This window comes from Bos javanicus, chromosome 3, assembly GCF_032452875.1.
Source record: "Bos javanicus breed banteng chromosome 3, ARS-OSU_banteng_1.0, whole genome shotgun sequence".
In the NCBI taxonomy this organism is placed as follows: Eukaryota; Metazoa; Chordata; class Mammalia; order Artiodactyla; family Bovidae; genus Bos; species Bos javanicus.
This window is the reverse complement of record NC_083870.1, coordinates 27576981-27600093: the sequence shown is the minus strand read 5'-3', so window position 1 is coordinate 27600093 and position 23113 is coordinate 27576981. Positions and strand designations below refer to the sequence as shown.

Below are 23113 nucleotides of genomic sequence, written 5' to 3'. Positions count from 1 at the left end.
GGCCTTTTCTCCAGCGTAGTTTCTGGGCTGTAAGACATAGGCTCCATGCCTGGCACAATATCTGCCACGCAAGGGGTGCTGCCTCGATGTTTCGGCAAAGCTGCGCAGAAATCAGTGCCGGGCTTTGATAGTCCTAGAGGAGCCTGCCTCTGCCATGGCCTCGTCTTCTCTTACCTGTTGTGGCTGTCTGCAGCATATGCACCTGCTGAATGCCAGGAGGGGTTGAGACTATGGCCAGGTGTTAGAGTCCCTGTCACTCTGGCCAGCAGGCCACCCACTGGTGACTCAGGCACTTAGCATGTGTTCTCAACACCATCCCCTGTTGGCCTGTCCCTAGGAGTTCTTTTGTAGAGTCATTTTCATAATATCACAGTGACTGCTTAGGGCAAGTGTTTATAAATAGTTGAATTAAATAAATTTAAAATAGAGTCATTGTCTCCTAATAAATGCAGAAGTGTGTAATGAGGGCACTAATGACATCTTCTCTGTCAGGGCCTGGCCACTCGTTTGCTTTATAGAGCATCTAGACGTAGCTCACAACATTTCCAAGGCCCCTTTATTTTATTTTTTTTTTATTTTGTCCTAGTATAGAAATTATATTAGGATAGAAAGCCTAATGAGGGAGTCAAACTTCCTCTTTGAGACAGAGGGCATTATTTGAACCAGTGTTTTAATCTTTTCTGACAAATGCTTATGGACTTTCCCATTGTCTTTCTTGTGTTTCACCCCCAATTGCAGGTTCGTGTGCAGCTTGGTGTATTATGGCCTCACTCTGAGTGCAGGTGATCTAGGTGGAAACATTTATGCCAACTTAGCCCTGTCCGGCCTCATAGAGATTCCGTCTTACCCTGTCTGCATCTACTTGATTAACCAAAGATGGTGAGTATGGGTGGATATGAAATGTACCGTGTAGAGGACACATACACTAACATGCATAAACACCCAAATGTTCCTGTCGTTGTCCATATGCAGTATCTGCTAAGTATTCCGTGATGATCAGAATTCTTTTCAGACCAGACACATTGAGAATTCATTATTTAGTGCGTTATTCCTTGGGTTTCAAGTTTATGAGTTATTGTGTAGATTTTTTTTTCAATTGAAGTATAGTTGATTTACAGTGTTGTGTTAGTTTTTGGTGTATAGCAAAGCAGCTCAGTTATACATATATATATATATTCTTTTTCATAACTTTTTCCGTTATAGTTTATTACAAGATATTGAATATAGTTCCATGTGCCATACAATAGTGAAAAGTTGTTGCTGAGCCATGAAAGACACCAGGATTCTTGGCCTCTGGAGGAGAGGAATTCAGTCTGGGGCCAGTGACGAGGCTTGATCACTCAGAACTTTTGTGTGATAAAGTTTTATTAAAGTATAAAAGAGATAAGACAAAGCTTCTGACATAGACATTAGAAGAGGGCAGAAAGAGTTCCCCACCTGCTAGCCTTTAGCAGTATGTTATATCAGCAGGCTGCTAATTAGAGAAAGGAAATGTCTCAAAACTCAGAGTGGCTCCAGGTCCCTCACCCACAACATGCATTTTGAGATAACATTGGCACAAGGTGAGGCAGTTCACTTCAGTCCCTCAGTCGTGTCCAACTCTTTGTGACCCCATGGACTGCAGCACGCCAGGCTTCCCTGTCCATCACCAACTCCCAGAGCTTACTCACACTCATGTCCATCGAGTCGGTGATGCCATCCAACCATCTCTTCCTCTGTTGTCCCCTTCTCCTGCCTTCAATCTTGCCCAGCGTCAGGGTCTTTTCCAGTGAGTCAGTTCTTCACATCAGGTGATCAAAGTATTGGAGTTTCAGCTTCAGCATCAGTCCTTCCAATGAATATTCAGGACTGATTTCCTTTGGGATTGATTGGTTTGATCTCCTTGTAGTCCAAGGAACTATCAAGAGTTTTCTCCAACACCACAGTTCAAAAGCATCAATTCTTTTGATGCTTACTCAGCTTACTTTATACTCCAACTTTCACATCCATACATGACTATTGAAAAACCATATCTTTGACTAGATGGACCTTTGTTGGCAAAGTAATGTCTCTGCTTTTTAATATGCTGCCTAGGTTGGTCATAACTTTTCTTCCAAGGAGCAAGTGTCTTTTAATTTCATGGCTGCAGTCACCATCTGCAGTGATTTTGGAGCCTAGAAAAATAAAGTCTGTCACTGTTTCCATTGTTTCCCCATCTATCTGCCATGAAGTGATGAGACCAGATGCCATGCTCTTAGTTTTCTGAATGTTGAGTTTTAAGCCAGCATTTTCACTCTCCTCTTTAACTTTCATCAAGAGGCTCTTTAGTTCTTCTTCACTTTCTGCCATAAGGGTGGGGCCATCTGCATATCTGAGAAATCTTGATCCCAGCTTGTGCTTCATCTAGCCCGGCATTTTACATGATGTATTCTGCATATAAGTTAAATAAGTAGGGTGACAATATACAGCCTTGATGTACTCCTTTCCTAGTTTGGAATCAGTCTGTTCCATGTCCAGTTCTAACTGTTGCTTCTTGACCTGCATACAGATTTCTCAGGAGGCAGGTCAGGTGGTCTGGTGTTCCCATATCTTCAAGAATTTTCCACAGTTTGTTGTGATTGTAGTAGTCAATAAAGTATAGCTCAGTTGGTAAAGAATCTGCCTTCAGTGCAGGAGACCCCATGGTTCGATCCCTGGGTTGAGAAGATCCCCTGGAGAAGGAAATGGCAACACACTTCAGTATCCTTGCCTGGAAAATCTCATGTACAGAGGAGCCTGGTGGGCTGCAGTCCATGGGGTCGCAAAGAGTCGGGCACGACTGAGCGACTAACACTTACTTACTTGCACTTAGATGTTTTTCTGATACACTGAAAGATGAACTCCTCAGGTCGGTACATGCCCAGTATGCTACTGGAGATCAGTGGAGAAATAACTCCAGAAAGAATGAAGAGACAGAGCCAAAGCAAAAACAATACCTAGTTGTGACTGGTGATGGAAGTAAAGTCTGATGCTATAAACAGCAATATTGCATAGGAACCTGGAATCTTAGGTCCATGAATCAAGGCAAATTGGAAGTGATCAAACAGGAGATGGCAGAGTGGACATCGACATTTTAGGAACTGGTGAACTAAAATGGACTGGAATGGGAGAATTTAACTCAGATGACCGTTATATCTACTACTGTGAGCAAGAATCCCTTGGAAGAAATGGAGTAGCCATCATAGTCAACAAAAGAGTCCAAAATGCAGTACTTGGATGCAGTCTCAAAAATGACAGAATGATCTCTGTTCGTTTCCAAGGCAAACCATTCAATATCACAGTAATCCAAGTCTATGCCCCAACCAGTAACGCTGAAGAAGCTGAAGTTGAACAGTTCTATGAAGACCTATAAGACCTTTTAGAACTAACACCCGAAAAAGATGTCCTTTTCATTACAGGGGACTGGAATGCAAAGATAGGAAGTCAAGAAACACCTGGAGTAACAGGCAAATTTGGCCTTGGAGTACAAAACAAAGCAGGTCAAAGGTAACAGTTTTGCCAAGAGAACACACTGGTCATAGCAAACACCTTCTTCCAACAACACAAGAGAAGACTCTACACATGGACATCACCAGATGATCGACACTGAAATCAGATTGAGTATATTCTTTGCAGCCAAAGATGGAGAAGCTCTATACAGTCAGCAAAAACAATACTGGGAGCTGACTGTGGCTGAGATCATGAACTCCTTATTGCCAAATTCAGATTTAAATTGAAAAGAGTAGGGAAAACCACTAGACCATTCAGGTATGACCTAAATCAAATCCCTTACAATTATACAGTGAAAGTGACAAATAGATTCAAGGGATTAGATCTGATAGAGTGCCTGAAGAACTATGGATGGAGGTTCATGACATTGTAGAGGAGGCAGTGATCAAGACCATCCCCAAGAAAAAGAAACGTAAAAGGCAACATGGTTGTCTGAGGAGGCCTTACAAATAGCTGAGAGAAGAAGAGAAGCGAAAGGCAAAAGAGAAAAGGAAAGATATACCCATTTGAACACAGAATTCCAAAGAATATCAAGGAAAGATAAGAAAGCTTTCCTCAGTGATCAGTACAAAGAAATAGAGGAAAACAATAGAATGGGAAAGACTAGAGATCTCTTCAAGAAAATTAGAGATACCAAGGGAACATTTCATGCAAAGATGGGCACAATAAAGGACAGAAATGGTATGGACCTAACAGAAGCAGAAGATATTAAGAAGAGGTGGCAACAATACACAGAAGAACTATCCAAAAACATCTTCATGACTCAGATAACCACGATGGTGTGATCACTCACCTAGAGCCAGACATCCTGGAATGCGAAGTCAAGTGGGCCTTAGGAAGCATCACTATGAACAAAGCTAGTGGAGGTGATGAAATTCCAGTTAAACTATTTCAAATCCTAAAACATGATGCTGTGAAAGTGCTGTACTCAATATGCCAGGAAATTTGGAAAACTCAGCAGTACTCACAGAACTGGAAAAGGTCAGTTTCATCCCAATTCCAAAGAAGGGCAATGCCAAAGAATGTTTAAGCTACCGCACAGTTGCACTCATCTCACATGCTAGCAAAGTAATGTTTAAAATTCTCCAAGCCAGGCTTCAACAGTATGTGAACCATGAACTTCAAGCTGGATTTAGAAAAGGGAGAGGAACCAGAGATCCAATTGCCAACATCCGTTGGATCATCGAAAAAGCAAGAGAGTTCCAGAAAAACATCTACTTCTGCTTTATTGACTACGCCAAGGTGAATCATCCCGTGCCAGAAAATGATTGATATGAATCTTGAAGAAAGGCAGGTTTCCAAGCAAATATATAGTGTCATTAACATAGATTAGGAGAATAATTGTATGAGTAAAACATACTGGTTTGTTGAGCCCTTATTGGTTCTGAGTCTTATGCAGGACTTGAAGAAAGACAGACTCTAGGGTAAATTCATAGTTCATTAACATAGCTTAAGAAAAACATTTACATAAGAAAAACGCACAGGTTAGCTCAAGGTTTGAGAAAAGTTAAGTTCAGGTGGAACCAGGTGTCATCATGGCAACACAGAATTTTAAGAGAAACGTCCTTTTAATTTTGTATAGAGAAGGGAAAAATCTGAGACTTGCAGTTTATTTCCTCCTGCCGCTTAAGAGAGCGATAAAACACGTCTGACACTTGCAGCCTATTTCCTCCAATTGGAGACCCCTAGCTTTCGTGCCTGTTACCCTCTCAGTAGGACCTTGTTGTTGATCTATTTTATATACAGTAGTTTGTGTCTGGCAATCTCAAACTCCTCTAATGTCTCTCTCCCCGCCCTTCCCCTCTGGTAACCGTAAGTTTGTTCTCTATGTCTGTGTTTTGTGGATAAGTTCATTTGTGTCACCTTTTGAATTCCACATGTAAGTAGTATCATATTTGTCTTTCTCGAAGTAACTGGCTTCCCTTAGTATGATAATATCTAGGTTCACGTTTTATAAATAAGTTCATTTGTATCATATTTTGGATTGCACATATAAGTGATATCATGCTATTTGTCTTTCTCTAAGCGACTTTACTTCACTTAGTATGATAATCTCTAGGTTCATCCATGTTGCTGCAAATGGCATTGTTGCACTCCTTTTTATGCCTGAGTAGCATTCCATTTTATTTATGTACCACATCTTTATCCATTCATCTGTTGGTGGACATTTAGGTTCCTTCCATGTCTTACCTACTGTAAATGGTGCTTCTGTGAACATTGGAGTGCAGGGTATCTTCTGTTTTTCTCCGGATTTATGCCCAGGAATGGGATTGCTGGATCATATGGTGTCTCTATTTTTACCTTTTTAAGGAACCTCTATATTGTTCTCCATAGAGGCTATACCAATTTACATTCCCTCCACACTACTGGTGGGAATGTAAATTGGTATAGCCGCTATGGAGAAAAAGTTTCCCTTTTTTCCACATCCTCTTCAGCATTTATTATCTGTTGAATTTAAATGATGAACATTCTGGCTGGTGGGAGGTGACATCTGGTAGTTTTTATTTGCATTTCTCTAATAATTAGCAATGTTCAGCATCTTTTCCTATGCTGATTGGCCATCCGCACGTCTTCTTTGGAGAAATATCTATTTAGGTCTTCATAGATTTTTAACCCAATATTAAAAGACGTTACCACCTGACTGTTTTTGAGCAGGCTGTGTGTAATTCGTTCATCCCAAATGGGAATATCAGCTCAACATACATAGAACTCCATGACCCAATTAGAATTTCATGACCCACTCATGGTCATTTAGAAGCTTTCACATAAGACAAAGAACTGGAGGAATGAGAAAGACTTTTCTTTCCTTTTAAGTCCCACCGGACTTTGTTGATGGGAAGAGTAGATCCTGCTTTTGCCAATCATAATCAGTGAGCACAGTTTTGAAATATTTTTTAAAAGTTCTTTTATAGAGCACTCATTCCTTGGCTTTCTCAGATTCCTTCTATTACTGAACCGCTGACCAGGGCAGTTGGAAATTGTGAGCTAGAAATCAATTGGCTTATACCATTTATCATTTTCTAGAAGTCGTCATTTTTATTAAAAAAAAAAACAGCATTCCTTTAGCATGCACTGGATGCTGTCATTGTGAGTATTGAGGTCAGCTTATTTTAAAGGGCAGTTTTAGATTCCATTCAATTGAAGGGCTTTTCTTTGGGGATTGGGCCCAGTTGCCTCTGCTGACCCTTCTCTTCATGCCTGAGTGTACTCACATCATGGTCCAAGGGCTGAGTCAGGGGACTTATTCAGAAATCTGTCCCAGCATCCTCGGGGGGCCAGACACCCCTCAGGTGTTCTTCCTGTTGTAGCTTCCTGTGCCCCCCTCTGATGACCACATACAGTGTCACGAGGACATAGTCCATGGGGTGTCCTGTATGTCTTTGAATCCCTAATGCCTGCCTTGAATGATGCCTATCATTTGAAAAACATTGGATACTGACTGTTAAATTAAGCACAATAACCTGGAGACTAGCATCCTTCCCTGTCCCCCAGCCACCACCACTGGAGTCAGGATTAAAACCTGAGGCAGAGGGAAGGAGCGCCACACTGGGGGTCAGGCAGACCTATCTTAGCCATGTGTTAATTTAATGACTTTGAGAAGTTACGTTCCTTGATGTATTTATCCTTAAACCACGGATTATGAAAGTCCCCTGGAAAAATTATCATAAAAGTACCGAATAACATTGAAGCGCCTCACAGAGGACCTAGCATATTGCCTAGTAAAGGAAGGCTTGTGACTGTTCTTATCTTTCTTTCAAGTCTAGAGCTCTTATTTGAAAATTATTTCTCCCAAGAAAGTGTGCAATGAATTTCATTTAATTCTGGTACACTAACAAGAAATTTCCTTCTGTTTGTCTTTTTAAGAAAGAGGTGTATAAAATTTTAACTGCTTAAGATACAAATAACCAGAAAATGAATAAATGAGCTAAAATTCTCCATGTTTCAGTTTTCTTCTCTAGAAGATGGAGAACCCTTAAGCACATGTCTTAAAGGTTGATTATTAGCATTAAGAAAGATGATAGAGACAGAAAACATTTCCGATAGTGCCTAGAACATAGTAAGCACTCACAAAAGTAGATGGAATGGTTCTCTGTTCTTGTCCCACACACATCATTTAATCCTGCCATCCAGGTGGTTTTCCTTTGCTTTGTGATGGTTACTTAAGTCATGTCTTGGTCAGTCACATTTGCTACCCACTCCTTAAGAAAAGATGAACATGTAATAAACGTGGGGACATTTAAAAAGGAAGGTTGGAGGATGGAGGAAATGAATGTGTAAGTTTCTCTAGAGAGACGTGAACTTCTCTGTTTTATTTAGGTTTGGTCGGAAGCGGACGTTGGCAGCATTTCTGTGCCTCGGAGGACTGGCTTGTCTTATTGTCATGTTTCTCCCAGAAAAGAAAGGTATGCCTTTCCAGTTTCTACATGGGGGTTTTGAACAGCACTTTTATTACAATGAATCTCAATATAGTGGAGAGATTACCATATGCCATGCTTCATTTCTGTGATTGCATATTATTTAGCAATTGTGTGGGGTATAATGGGCCAGATTCTTTCCATTGCCTAAACTATTCTCTGGGTGAATAATGTGCTTAGAGGTGCACTATTAATTCTTTCAGGCGATTAAGCTACCATCTGGGGTGTCTGGACTGCAGTACTGGTGTTGTTAGAGTTGTTTATTTGATGATGATGAGGGCCATTTAGTTCTGCACAGAAGGAAACTCTGTCCAAGGCTGCAGATTGCCCTCCTTGGTCCAGCCAATCACGAGACCGGAGATGAGGGGCACTGGGCCTCCACGGTGGTTTTGGCACCCCTCAGCATCCCCATCAGTACTTCCAAGGCACCCTGATAATAGCAAGAGCCGAAGAAGAAGAATATTGGTGATGATTGACCTTCTCTCAGTCTTTTGTAAAGTGTGAATAAAACATCCTTAGGAAATGCTGCTATTTTTATATTTGTCGCGTTGCTATGTAAACACAGCTTTAAAGAAAAGTCCCTTTGGCATTCATTTCTAATATGATTCCTGCCCTTCTGTAGAAATTCTATAGATAATGCTGTTTCTCAATTTCTTTTCTGCTGTAGCACACCTGAGGCATGCCCTCTATTGCATCAAGAACTGTGGTTTTAGCAGTGATTTTCAAAGATAAGAAATGGGTCATAATGAACTCTCTGCTTCTGGGGCTTAGGGTACAATGCAAACCCTATTTTAGAGGCTTTTGGATTTTGTTAGGGCTCCATCATGGCGCTTGTTCTTTAGGTGAGAATCATTGTGAAATTGGTTTAACACAAATATTTTTAAGGGAGTGCTAAGCTGGGCAGCTTATAGGGTCTTAGTTTCCCAACCAAGAATTGAACTCAGGCCCAGCAGGTTGGGCTTCCCCGGTGGTTCAGCAGTAAAGAATCTGCCTGCAATGCAGGAGCCACAGGAGACACGGGTTCAATCCCTGGGTCAGGAAGATCCACTGAGGAAGGGCATGGCATCCCACTCCAGTATTCTTTCCTGGAGAATCCTATGGACAGAAGAGCCCGGAGGGCTACAGTCCATAGGGTTGCAAAGAGTTGGACACGACCAAAGTGACTTAGTATACAAGCACCAACAGTGAAAGCTCTGAGTCCTAACCACTGGACTGCCAGGGAACTCTCTAACAAACTTTTTTGTGTGGTTGTTGCTTGGAAGTAATTCTGTTTCTTTTTAACTGTTTATTTTATATTGGAGTATAACTAATTAACAAAGTTATGATAGTTTCAGGTGGACAGCAAAGGGACTCAGCCACACGTATACATGTATCCATTCTCCCCAAACTCCCCTCCCATCCAGGCTCACCCTAACATAAAGTTTTGATAACTGCTAGAAATGCAGCTGAAGAATTCGTTTCCTGTCGGAGCATATCATGTGTTAAGGGCTGCCTTGGTGATGGCTTCTCTTCAGGGGTCACTGAAGACGCCAAGGCCACGTGCCCTAGTTCTGCAGCCCCACCTACACCTGCTGTGCTGTTGGCTGCTGCCTGAGGCTCTGTGCCTTAAGACCAGAGCGCTGTTGGTTCTAGTTAGGATTTTACTCAGTATTTAGCGCAGCCCTACAGTGATTTTCATGGAATCCTGTAAACTAGAGAATTCAATAGGTTTGCCTACTTCTCTTACCTCTAAGAAAGTTGTCACCTGTGCTTCCGCTAGCAAAAGGAGAAGCTTCTCTACTGTGGCCCTGCCTTGAGCTGGGAGAACTACATGCCCCGTTCTGTTTGTCTGCAATGAGGCACTGATGGTCTTCAAATCATTGCAGTTTTCAGTTCAACAGATTCTGTTTTTCATAGACAACCTGGAAATTCAGGTGTTTTCTACCTGTAATCATCTCTTATAGAGAGAAACTTTTCCTTTTCATTCTAAGTGCATCTATAAGCTGTCACACCTTAGGCAAGCCTGGCCACTTCATGTCTTTCCTCTCTCCCACATATCTGAATTCCAGGTAACCCACATGGTGGGACTCTACACACAGCCGTTTCTTTTTTTTTTTTTTTAATTTTATTTTATTTTTAAACTTTACAATATTGTATTGGTTTTGCCAAACATTGAAATGAATCTGCCACAGGTATACATGTGTTCCCCATCCTGAACCCTCCTCCCTCCTCGCTCCCCATACCATCCCTCCGGGTCGTCCCAGTGCACCAGCCCCAAGCATCCAGTATCATGCATCGAACCTGGACTGGCGACTCGTTCCATATGTGATATTATACGTATTTCAATGCCATTCTCCCAAATCATCCCACCCTCTCCCTCTCCCACAGAGTCCAAAAGACTGTTCTATACATCAGTGTCTCTTTTGCTGTCTCATATACAGGGTTATTGTTACCATCTTTCTAAATTCCATATATATGCGTTAGTATACTGTATTGGTGTTTTTCTTTCTGGCTTACTTCACTCTGTATAATAGGCTCCAGTTTCATCCACCTCATTAGAACTGATTCAAATGTATTCTTTTTAATGGCTGAGTAATACTCCATTGTGTATATGTACCACAGTTTTCTTATCAATTCATCTGCTGATGGACATCTAGGTTGCTTCCATGTCCTGGCTATTATAAACAGTGCTGCGATGAACATTGGGGTACACGTGTCTCTTTCCCTTCTGGTTTCCTCAGTGTGTATGCCCAGCAGTGGGATTGCTGGATCATAAGGCAGTTCTATTTCCAGTTTTTTAAGGAATCTCCACACTGTTCTCCATAGTGGCTGTACTAGTTTGCATTCCCACCAACAGTGTAAGAGGGTTCCCTTTTCTCCACACCCTCTCCAGCATTTATTGCTTGTAGACTTTTGGATCGCAGCCATTCTGACTGGCGTGAAATGGTACCTCATAGTGGTTTTGATTTGCATTTCTCTGATAATGAGTGATGTTGAGCATCTTTTCATGTGTTTGTTAGCCATCTGTATGTCTTCTTTAGAGAAATGTCTATTTAGTTCTTTGGCCCATTTTTTGATTGGGTCATTTATTTTTCTGGAATTGAGCTGTAGGAGTTGCTTGTATATTTTTGAGATTAGTTGTTTGTCAGTTGCTTCATTTGCTATTATTTTCTCCCATTCTGAAGGCTGTCTTTTCACCTTGCTTATAGTTTCCTTTGTTGTGCAGAAGCTTTTAAGTTTAATTAGGTCCCATTTGTTTATTTTTGCTTTTATTTCCAATATTCTGGGAGGTGGGTCATAGAGGATCCTGCTGTGATGTATGTCGGAGAGTGTTTTGCCTATGTTCTCCTCTAGGAGTTTTATAGTTTCTGGTCTTATGTTTAGATCTTTAATCCATTTTGAGTTTATTTTTGACACACAGCCGTTTCTACACAGAGATAAAGGGAATGCAGATTTGTGGTCTCTGGACTAGACTGGTCATCACTGTCTGCTCACTTCCTATCTATCCTAAGAGAGCAGCTGAGCCCCTCATGGATCATGCCCTTGGTGGACGCTGAGTAACAAATAGCACAGCAGAGTCTCAGATGTGCTCTGGGAATAGGATTCCTCTGACACACTTAGAAAAGTGGATGTTGTCTATTTTTGAAGATTTCCAGAGAAAGACATTCCGTAATGTTCCTTCGCAAATTGTCTCTATTTTTAATAGCCATTACAGTGTTAGAATGAGCCTCTTCCACTACAACGGAGCCCATTTCCTTTCATTTTATTCATCACTAGAGATAGTGAACATATGGTCACCCCTTTTTTGCATAATCCTTTCTGTCTTTGCAGGGAGTCATCTAAGCTATTCCTGAGTCTTCTCTACTTTGAGCTAAAAATATTTGTTCTTTAAACTTTCTTTGAACCTTTCATATTTACTCTTTAAAATATTCTGATGGCTTTCTTTTAAAGCTCAGTTTTTTTCAAAGGGCCGAGGTTTAGGCTACCTGTTATGAAAATTCCAGTAAATGTATATGAAGAAAGAGTCCTGGCCATTCAAAAACTTCTGTTAACATCTTGTACGTGAGTTTGGTGACCACTCACTTTCTTACTGCTTTTCTGCTCATTTGCCCTCACTTTTCCTTATCAAGCATACATTCACTCTTTCCTTTCTGCCAACTTAAGTGGCCCTCTACCTCCCAGCTCTTTTTTAGCATTTGCGTATGATTGTGGTGCTCAGTGTCTGAGGCACAGACATAGGTGTGCCTCTACAAGAGACAGCCAGTAAGCTAGAAAATAGATTGCTTGGCGTTCCTTAGCCTGTGTGTCTGTTCAGTACCTATTTGCACCCTGGTTGGCCTCTAAGTAGATGTTCTCCCCGGGGGCAGTGTTACAAAGTAGTCACTAATTTATTCCACAGATTGGTCGTCATACATTTTACCTGATCGCTATCCTTGATTAAGGGCTTCCCTGGTGGCTCAGACAGTAAAGAGTCTGCCTGCCAAGCAGGAGCCTAATTGAGAAGATGGATAGTAAAGCTTGGGAAGGCCAATATAGCTGGAATTTTCTGGGACAAAATCCTGGAGAGGAGTAAGATCTATTTAGGGAGAACCCCAGAGATCTGCAGAAGATCGCTGAGCCCTTGGCTGTTTTCGGATCTGGCATGTGTCTGAGGAAGCTCCTGAGGCTGGAACAGAAGGAACAAGTAGAACAAATCTTGGAACGTAGGGCCACGCCTGGTTTGTGTTCTCTTTAGCCAAATGTGGAGTGTTGGGTGAGACTTCCTGGGCCAAAGTAACCCAACATGATAGGCTGTTCTGCTATAGCAGAACCTGCTCTAAAAGCGCTTCAAACACTCAGAGGATACGGTGATTCCAAGTCACTTAACTGCATTCTAGGAAGAAGAACATCAATATGTAAAGGAATATGACATAATCTAGCACTTAACAGTGTAACATTCATAACCTATGGCATCAGTCAGTGTTGCCAGGTGTGCAAATAAGCAGGAAAGTATCTCCCACAACAAGGGGAAATGTCAATAGAAACAGAACCAAAAATGACACAGATAATAGAATGAGGAGGCAGGAACCTTAAAACAGCCCTTATAAGTGTATGCCATATGTTTACAAAGACAGAAGAAAGCATGATTATATGGGCAGAGAAATAGAAGATAGAAGCATTATATGGGCAGAGAAATAGAAGATAGAAAAAGAGGCACACGTTACATCTAGAGATGAAACATAGAGTATATGAAAATAAAAGCAGTGACTGAGATGAAAAACAGAAAAAAAGATGAATGAGGAGGGGACTTCCCTGGTGGTCCAGCAGTCAGGAGTCCGCCTGCCAGTGCAGGGGACACAGGTTCAGTCCCTGGTCTGGGAAGTTCCCACATGCTGCGGAACTACTAAGCCCATGCACCACAACCACTGAGCCCACGAGCTGCAGCTGCTGAAGCCCACACACCTAGAGCCTGTGCTCTGCGGCAAGAGAAGCCACCACAGTGAGAAGCCTGCTCACCACAACTAGAGAAAGCCCAAGCATAGCAATGAAGACCCAGTGCAGCCAAAAATAAATTAAATTTTTTTAAAAAATCAGTGAGGAAGACATAGCGAAACACACTCCATAATGAAACAAACAAAAGTTATAGGACAACACCAAACCCAACATGTATGCAATTGGAACCTAAGAAGGAGAAAGTTAAAAAAAAAAAAAAAAAGATACTTGCAAAAATTATGGGCGACTACTTTCCAGATTTGATGATAACTATAAATGCTTAATGAAAAAGTGGTCAGTTCATCAGAAAGATATTACAGTCCTGATTGTGTGTGCATCCTGATTGTGTGTGCATCTGATAACAGAATCAAAGTTCAGAAAGCAAAATGGACAGAAGTGGGCGGAGAAATAGACAAATCCACCATTATAATTAGATATTTATAATGACTCAGTGACTGATAGAAAAAGTAGACAGAAAAGAATTAGGATATAGAGACTTAAACAGCCAACATGAACTAATTGACATTTATCAAACACACATCCCTAAAACGGCAGAATATGCATTCTGTCTGGAAAGTGCGCCCAGAACAAGTACCAAGAGAGACTATGTTCTGGGCCATGAAACAAGTTTCAATAAATTTAAAAGGATTGAACTCTTACAAAAATGAGTTCTTTGACCAAAGGTAAATTAAACTAGAAGTCCGTAGTAGAAAGATACCAGGAAATCCTCAGATCCTGGATTTTAAAAACCGTTCTTTGGAAAAAAACATGGGTCAAAGAAGAAATCACAAAGGAAATTAGAAAATATTTTAAAATAAACAATCAAAGTACAATGTATCAAGTTTGTGGGATGCAGTAAAGCAGGGTTAGGAGGGAAATTAGTGTAGTTAAAAAAAGCATCAGAGGGGACTTCCCTCATGGTCCAGTGGTTAAGAATCTGCCTGCCAATGCAGAAGTCATGGGATCAATCCCTGGTTCGAGAGGATTCCATGTGCCACGGGGCTACTAAGCCCGTGTGCCACAACTAACTAAAGCCTGGCATGCCTAGGGCCCATGCTCCAGCCAAGAGTTATCCCGGCTCACCGCAACTAGGGAAAGCACATGTGCAGCAACGAAGACCCAGAACAGCCAAAAGTAAGACATTTTTTAAAAGGAAGTTTTCAAATCAGTTATCTAAGCATCTCCCTTAAGAAATTAGAAGGCAAATTAAAAAAAAAAAAAAAAGACTGACAAATTAAACACAAAGAAAGCAAAAGGAAAGAAATAATAAGTATAAAAGTAAAAATCAATAAAATATAAACAGGAGAATAATAGAGAAAAACCAATGAAACCAAAAGCTGGTTTTTTGAGATCAATAAAATCAATAAACCTCTAGCTAAACATCTTATTTCTGCTTTATTGACTATGCCAAAGCCTTTGACTGTGTGGATCACAATAAACTGTGGAAAATTCTGAAAGAGATGGGCATACCAGACCACCTGACCTGCCTCTTGAGAAACCTATATGCAGGTCAGGAAGCAACAGTTAGAACTGGACATGGGACAACAGACTGGTTCCAAATAGGAAAAGGAGTACGTCAAGGCTGTATATTGTCACCCTGCTTATTTAACTTATATGCAAAGTACATCATGAGAAACACTGGGCTGGAAGAAGCACAAGCTGGAATCAAGATTGCTGGGAGAAATATCAATAACCTCAGATATGCAGATGACCCTTTTATGGCAGAAAGTGAAGAACTAAAGAGCCTCTTGATGAAAGTGAAAGAGGAGAGTGGAAAAAGTTGGTTTAAAGGTCAACATTCAGAAAACGAAGATCATGGCATCGGTTCCATCACTTCTTGGCAGATAGATGGGGAAACAGTGGAAACAGTGGCTAACTTTATTTTTCTGGGCTCTAAAATCACTGCAGATGGTGACTGCAGCCATGAAATTAAAAGATGCTTACTCCTTGAAAAGAAAGTTATGACCAACCTACACATCATATTAAAAAGCAGAGACATTACTTTGCCAACAAAGGTCCATCTAGTCAAGGCTATGGTTTTTCCAGTGGTCATATATGGATGTGAGAGTTGGACTGTAAAGAAAGCTGAGTGCCGAAGAATTGATGCTTTTGAACTGTGGTGTTGGAGAAGACTCTTGAGAGTCCCTTGGACTGCAAGGAGATCCAACCAGACCATCCTAAAGATCAGTCCTGGGTGTTCATTGGAAGGACTGATGTTGAGGCTGAAGCTCCAATACTTTGGCCACCTGATGCAAAGAGCTGACTTATTTGAAAAGGCCCTGATGCTGGGAAAGACTGAGGGCAGGAGGAGAAGGGGACGACAGAGGATGAGATGGTTGGATGGCATCATTGACTCGATGGACATGGGTTTGTGTGGACTCCAGGAATTGGTGATGGACAGGGAGGCCTGGTGTGCTCTGGTTCATGGGGTCACAGAGTCAGACACGATTGAGCAACTGAACTGAACTGAAAATCACTGCAGATGGTGACTGCAGCCATGAAATTAAAAGATGTTTACTCCTTGGAAGGAAAGTTATGACCAACCTAGACAGCATATAAAAAGCAGAGACATTACTTTGTCAACAAAGGTCTGTCTAGTCAAGGCTATGGTTTTTCCAGTGCTCATGTATGGATGTGAGAGTTGGACTGTGAAGAAAGCTGAGCACCGTAGAATTGGTGCTTTTGAACTGTGGTATTGGAGAAGACTCTTGAGAGTCCCTTGGACTGCAAGGAGGTCCAACCAGTCCATCCTAAAGGAGATCAGTCCTGGGTGTTCATTGGAGGGACTGATGCTGAAGCTATAACTCTAATACCTTGGCCACCTGATGTGAAGAGCTGACTCATTTGAAAAGACCCTGTTGCTGGGAAAGATTGAGGGCAGGAGGAGAAGGGGATGACAGAGGATGAGATGGTTGGATGGCATCACTGACTCAATGGACATGGGTTTGGGTGGACTTTGGGAGTTGATGATGGACAGGGAGGCCTGGCATGCTGCGGTTCATGGGATCTCAAAGAGTTGGACACGACTGAGTGACTGAACTGAACTGAAACTAATAAAGGAAAAAGAAAGAGGACACAAATTACCAATATCAGGAATGAAAGAGGGACATCACTATAGAAATTTTAGGCTTTTATAAGGAGATAGTTTTGGCATAAATTGGCATAAACATTTTTATGCCAATAAGTTCGACAGGCAAAATGGAAAAATTCCTTGAAAGATACAAACTACCAAATTGTATAGAAACAAAGATAAGCTGAATAGCCACTTTATCCAGTAAAGATATCTAATTGGTAGTTTAAAACATTTCCACAAAGAGAATTCCTGGCCCAGATGGCTGGAATTATGAAACACATAATTAGAAACACTGGTAAATTATGAAACACATAAGGAAGAGATAATATAATTCTACACATTCTTTCAGAAAATAAGAAAAAGAATACTCTTCCAACCCAGTGTGTGAGACCAGCAATTACCCTAATACTAAAACCAAAAAAAGACGTAAGAAAACTACAGGTCAGTATCTCTCATTAATATAGATACAAGAATCATTACCTAAATATTAGCAAATTCAATTCAGCAATAAATAAAAAGGGTAATGCATTATGATCAAGCAGGATTTATCCCACAAGTGCAATGTTGGCTTAACATTCAAAAGCTAATCAGTGTTATTCACCATATTAAAAGACCAAAAGGAAAAACAAACCATATGATCCTTTCAATACAAGTAGGAAAAGCACTTGTCAGACTTCAACACCCATTCTTTACAATATGGAAATAAAAACAAAAATAAACAAATGGGACCTACTTAAACATAAAAGCTTTTGCACAACAAAGGAAAACATAAACAAGATGAAAAGACAGCTCTCAGAATGGGGAAAAATAATTGCAAATGAAGCAACTGACAAAGGATTAATCTCCAAAAGATACAAATAGCTCATTCAGCTTAATATCAGAAAAACAAACAACCCAAAAAATGGGCAGAAGACCTAAACAGACATTTCTCCAAAGAAGTCATGCAGATGGCTCATGAATACATGAAAAAATGCTCAATATCACTTATTATTAGAGAAATGCAAATCAGAACTCCAATGAGGTGCCACCTCACAGTGGTCAAAATGGCCATCATCAGAAAAATCTGTAAACAATAAATACTGGAGAGGATGTGGACAAATGCAGACCCTCTTGACCAATTATGGGAATGTTAATTGATATACCCACAATGGAGAACAGTATGGAGATTTCTTTAAAAAACTAGGAATAAAGCTACCGTATCACCCAGCAATCCCACTGCTGGACATATACCCTGAGAAAACCACAATTCTAAAAGACACTTGTACCCCAGTGTTCACTACAGCATTATTTACAATAGCCAGGACATGAAAGCAACCTAGATGTCCATCAACAAATGAATGGATAAAGAAGTTGTGGTACATATATACAATGGAATATTACCCAGCCATAAGATGGGACAAATTTGAGTCAGCTCTAGTGAGGTGGATGTACCTAGATCCTGTGATACAGAATGAAGTAAGTCAAAAAGAGAAAAAAAAAATCATATATTAATGCTTATATATGGAATCTGGAAAAAGTGGTGCTGATGAACCTATTTGGGGGCAGCAGTAGAGACACAAACAGAGAACAGACTTGTGGACACAGCGGGGAAAGAGGGAGGCACAGAGAGTAGTGCTGAAATGCATGTGTTTCCACGTGTGAAACAGATGCTGTGCTCTGCCCAGTTGCTCAGTCGTGTCCGACTCTTTGCCACCCCATGGATTGCAGCCTGCCAGGCTCCACTGTCCTTGGGAATTCTCCAGGCAAGAATACTGGAGTGGTAATTTGCCATATGAGGCAGGAAGCTCAACATGGTGCTCTGTGACGATCAACCTAGAAGGGTGGGGTGGGGTGGGGTGGGGGGTGGGAGAGAGGCTCAGGAGGGAAGGGACATGTGTGTACTATGGCTGATTTATGTTGACGTAAGACAGAAACCACCACAGCATTGTAAAGCAGCTATCCTCCAATTAAAGAATTTTTAAAATGAATAAAAAGACAATAGTATGGTGCAAATGCAAGCGGAAAAAAACTCACAGCAACTAGAAGTCTCCTTAGCCTGATAAAAGAAAACCTATAGCTAACATCACATTTAATGGTGAAAAGCTAAATTATCGTTCCCTAAGATCAGGGGAAAAGGCAAGGATTGCCACTTCTTTGGAGCATTTTACTGAAATTACGGAAATAGCTAGCGAATACAGTGAGGCAATTAAAAAGAAATTAGGGGGATCCAAACTGAAAACAAAGAAGTAAAATTGCCTTTATTCGTAAGACTACATGATTGTCTCCATAGAAAATACTAAAAAAAAAATCTTTTAGAATAAATAAATGAATTTAGCGGTCTTTGGTGCGGTTTTATTTCTGTATGTTCGCAATAAACACAGAGAAGGCACTGGCAACCCACTCCAGAAGTCTTGCCTGGAGAATCCCAGGGACGGGAGAGCCTGGTGGGCTGCCATCTATGGGGTTGCATAGAGTCGGACACGACTGATGCGACTTAGCAGCAGCAGCAGCAATAAACAAAAAATTGAAACAAAACAAGGCTATTTAAAAAAAAATAAAAATATTAAATATCTAGGAATAGAATTTTTAAAATATGCATAAAACCTATATAAAACTATAAAATATAAAACATTGGGAGAAATTGAAGAAGACTAAATAAATGAATTGGTGGTAATGGTAATAATAAAATAAATGAAGAGTTTACCATACTCAAGGATCAGGAAATACTATGTAAGATGTCAAGTTCTCCCCACGTCAATTTATCTTCAGCACAATCCCAGTGAAATATTTATCAGGCTTCTTTTTGTTGATACATAGTAACAAGTTCAGAGAAGGCTATGGCACCCCACTCCAGTGCCCTTGCCTGGAAAATCCCATGGATGGAGGAACCTGGTGGGCTGCAGTCCATGGGGTTGCTGAGGGTCGGACACGACTGAGCGACTTTACTTTCACTTTTCACCTTCATGCATTGGAGAAGGAAATGGCAACCCACTCCAGTGTTCTTGCCTGGAGAATCCCAGGGACGGGGGAGCCTGCTGTCTATGGGGTTGCACAGAGTCAGACACGACTGAAGTGACTGGCAGCAGCAGTGACAAGTTAATACTAAAATTTCTATGGAAATGCAAATTATATCCAAAACAATTTTTTATCAAGAAAAATTAAGTTGGAGGATTTTATCCTACCTGATTTTGAAACTTATTATAAATTTGTATTAATCAAGACAACATGGGGGATTCCCTGGTGGCCCAGTGGTTAAGCGTTAGTCCTTTCTCTTCAGTAGCCAGGGTTCAACCCCTGATTGGGGAACTAAGATCCCACAAACTACGGAGTGTGGCCTAAAAACAAGAAAAAGAAAAAAAAAAACAAACAGTAAGTATGGTATTGGCATAAGAGTGAATGTATAGGACTTCCTAAATACCCAGTGGAAGCAGAAGCATAGATCCACGAAAGGACTTTGATAAAAATGTTCATAGTATATAACAGTTCCCAAATGCGCCCCAGCTGAGGAATGGATAAACAAATTGTGATATATCCATACAAAGAATTACTCACCAACAACAAAGGAAGACATTAAAACCTTCTGATACATACAGGGTCGTGGATGAATTTCAGAAGCATTAGAGCTCTCTGATAAATTTTTAACATATTCACAAAATAGATTTTTAGCATATTCACAAATAGTAGAAATTTACTGTAATCGCCCAGTGAATTAAGTGGATGATAAAGTTGAACTTTTACTCTTTGGGTCAGTGCAATGTGACTATAATATACTGAGATATGTATTCTGGTGACCCCAACGGACTCTGAGAAAACTTCAGATAACTAGTTCTGAAAATGACATCCTTAGTAGCTACATCATTGGAATTAACTTAAAGCCTTTTAAGTTCATTACTTTGAAGGGTATAAGTGTTTTGAAAATTCTGTTTTTTCCCTCACAAAGATAATTGAGCTTAATTTTTCCTTTTAAAACACTCTTTTTTCTCAACAGTCACTTTGAACATTTATAAATAGCCAATAATATATGATTTCATTTTTGGATAAAGAACCAAGGTCAGAAATCCAGGGAACCAGCCCAGTGGCTGCAAAGCCTACCTCATCATTGGCTCATGATGACCAACAGCCTAGCAGCTCCACAGGGGAAAGGCTAAGAAATCATTTTGTAGTAATCAGAGCTGTCTCAAATTGACATGAGCTACTCTGGGTAAAGTGAGCTTCCCCACGTTCAAGTGGCCACTGCAGACTCCATTGGCAGGAACATAGAAGGGAAGTTTCAAGCAGCAGATGAGGTGTCGGGCTGATGGGAGCACTCTGTGGGTATGTGGCTGGAGCCGGGCTCCCCAGATGAACCGTGGCTGGAAGTGTCCTGAACCTTGCCAGGGAGACATCTTTCAGCTTGGGGTCTTGTGGGTGTTTAGATGTCGCTTTCTGTGACATATTATATGAATTTAATTTTCAGGATGACAATCCCCTAACCTGTTTTAAAGATGTAGAGTGTCTCCAGCTCTGTTCTGAAAGATGCCGTCCTGTGTGGGTTGAAAACAGTCCCAAAGATCATTTGCAATCAAGCAAATGTGCACATTTCTGTTTGCTTCAGTGCCACTCAAGACACTTCCTGACTCCCCCGGTTTCCTGAAAAATCACTGATGAATTTAATTTGCCCTCATTATTGGTTTACTTGAATTTTTTATATATCAAAGTCCCAGTCCTATACCTTGAACATGATTGTTTTTCCAGAAGCAAGCACCTCATGGCTTGAAATAATATATTCGGTGCTTAAAATCGCTGACATAGTCTTCCAAATGGCCTGGCAGAAGAGAAGCAGGCCCCAGATGGTCGAGTTTGGCAGTGCTGGGCCACTGCATTCAGAACATCATCTTTAGAACGCCATCTTTAAAGTAGATGAAGATTTATTTCATAGTCAAGCTGGGAATGTGAAACTTGTATTTTGGAATGGGCTGTATTATGTGCCTCCCTCTTCAGATGTCTTCACTTAAATTAATCCCGGTCCTAGTCTTTACACTTATCCATTCATTAAATATTTAGTGAGCACCTCTGTGCCTCAGACTATGGGAGGTGCCATGAGGGAAACAGACACAAACAAAGCCTTGGCCTCAGAGAAGTCCAAATATATTTGGGGCAGACAAACTGGAAAAGTAAGCAACTACAAGAGAGTGTCTGAAACATGCCAGTTGCTCGGACTGGGGAATAGGGGCCATGAAAGTCAAGGGCAGGAGAGGATATTGCATTTGAGTTATTTAAGGGAAGAGTGGTTTTGATGAACCACGTATGCAGTCCCAAGGAAGGGACAGGCATGTTCTATTACACAGAAATGTCAAGGAGAATGAGAAGCAATTACTTTGGTGATCAGGACATTGCTGTTGACCTTCAAGAATAGGAGTTTCAGGAGAGGATGGTATTGGAAGCCACATTGTAGTGAGTCACAAGGCAGATGCACTTGAGGAAAGGGCGGGTCAGTCACTCAGGTCAGTCACTCATTGGAGATGTTTGATTGTGAAGTGAGGAAAAGTGCAATAGAGCCAATGAGAATTTTGGGTATTTTTGTAGAAGGAGAAATGTGTTATTTTGAAGGTGGAGGCTAGTGGATTGCTGAAGGGAAGAAGTTAAATATTTTTGAGGAATAATTACATTGTAAGATCCCAGAGAAGATAGTTATTAATAAAAAGAAAGAACCACTGGACAATTGATAGCATTTTAGATAGGGAAATGAATTGGCATAAACTGTATTTTTGCATTGTGTGTTTAAAAAAAAAGGTTACATTAGGAAACTCAAATATCATTATTGATTAGTAATCCAAGTAAGAAGTTGGGGAGGAGGAAGGATGAAAAGTAGTTCCATATTTAGAATCTTGTTCTTTAAGGAACATTAATGTATACCTTCTGGTAATAGTTTAGTGGGGTTATTACTTATCTTTGCAATGGAATGCCAAGGAATACAAACTGAAGATTGGAGTTTGGGGAAATTTACTCCTCTCATGTATCAGGGCTTCTCGTGCTGATCATTGATTGTTGAATGAGGTTGGGAAGAAAGGAGAGGCGGGTAATACCCGTATAGGCAGAACTCACGACTTCTGTGCCGCTCACTCGACTCCAGTACAGACGTTTTCAGGGAGCTCTGTCGTTCAGGAGTGAGTGCAGGGTGTTTTTTTTTTTTTTAATCTAATTGACATATAGTTCATTTACAATGTTGTGTTCATTTCTGCTGTATAGCAAAGTGACTCAGTTATACGTATATATTCTTCTTCACATTCCTTTCCATTGTGGTTTATTACAGGATACTGGATACAGCGCCCTGTGCTGTAGAGTAGGACCTTGTTGTGTATCCATCCTCTGTGTAATTGTCTGCATCCGCTAATCCCTAACACGCTGGGAGACTGAGCACACACACAGTCCGAGGGAGTCCCAGGTTCTCCCTCCCCCACCCCCATCCCGGGAAACCACAAGTCTGTTCTCTCTATGTGAGCCTGGTTCTGTTTTGTAGGTATGTTCATTTGTGTCATATTTTAGATTCTGCATGTAAGTGACATCATAGGGTATTCGTCTTTGTCTGACTTAGTATGATCGTCTCCAGGTCCACCCCTATTGCTGCAAATGGCATTTTTTATGACAAAGTAATATTCCATTGTATATGTAAACACACACACACATATATATCTTCTTCATCCACTCA

At 40.8% G+C, this 23113-nt stretch overlaps 1 protein-coding gene across 5 annotated transcripts in view; it reads left to right on the top strand.

The window, feature by feature from the left end:
• Window positions 1-23113, top strand: part of SLC22A15 (solute carrier family 22 member 15) — a 105470-nt gene that overhangs the window by 75007 nt on the left and 7350 nt on the right. For all 5 annotated transcript variants that reach the window (XR_009735047.1, XM_061410153.1, XM_061410169.1 and 2 more), the window contains exons 7-8: window positions 739-879; window positions 7825-7910. Coding sequence is in view for 4 of the 5 variants with exons in the window: in XM_061410153.1 (XP_061266137.1) it covers window positions 739-879; window positions 7825-7910 (227 nt within the window). In the remaining variant the exon portion in view is untranslated. The remainder of the gene's footprint in view (window positions 1-738; window positions 880-7824; window positions 7911-23113) is intronic.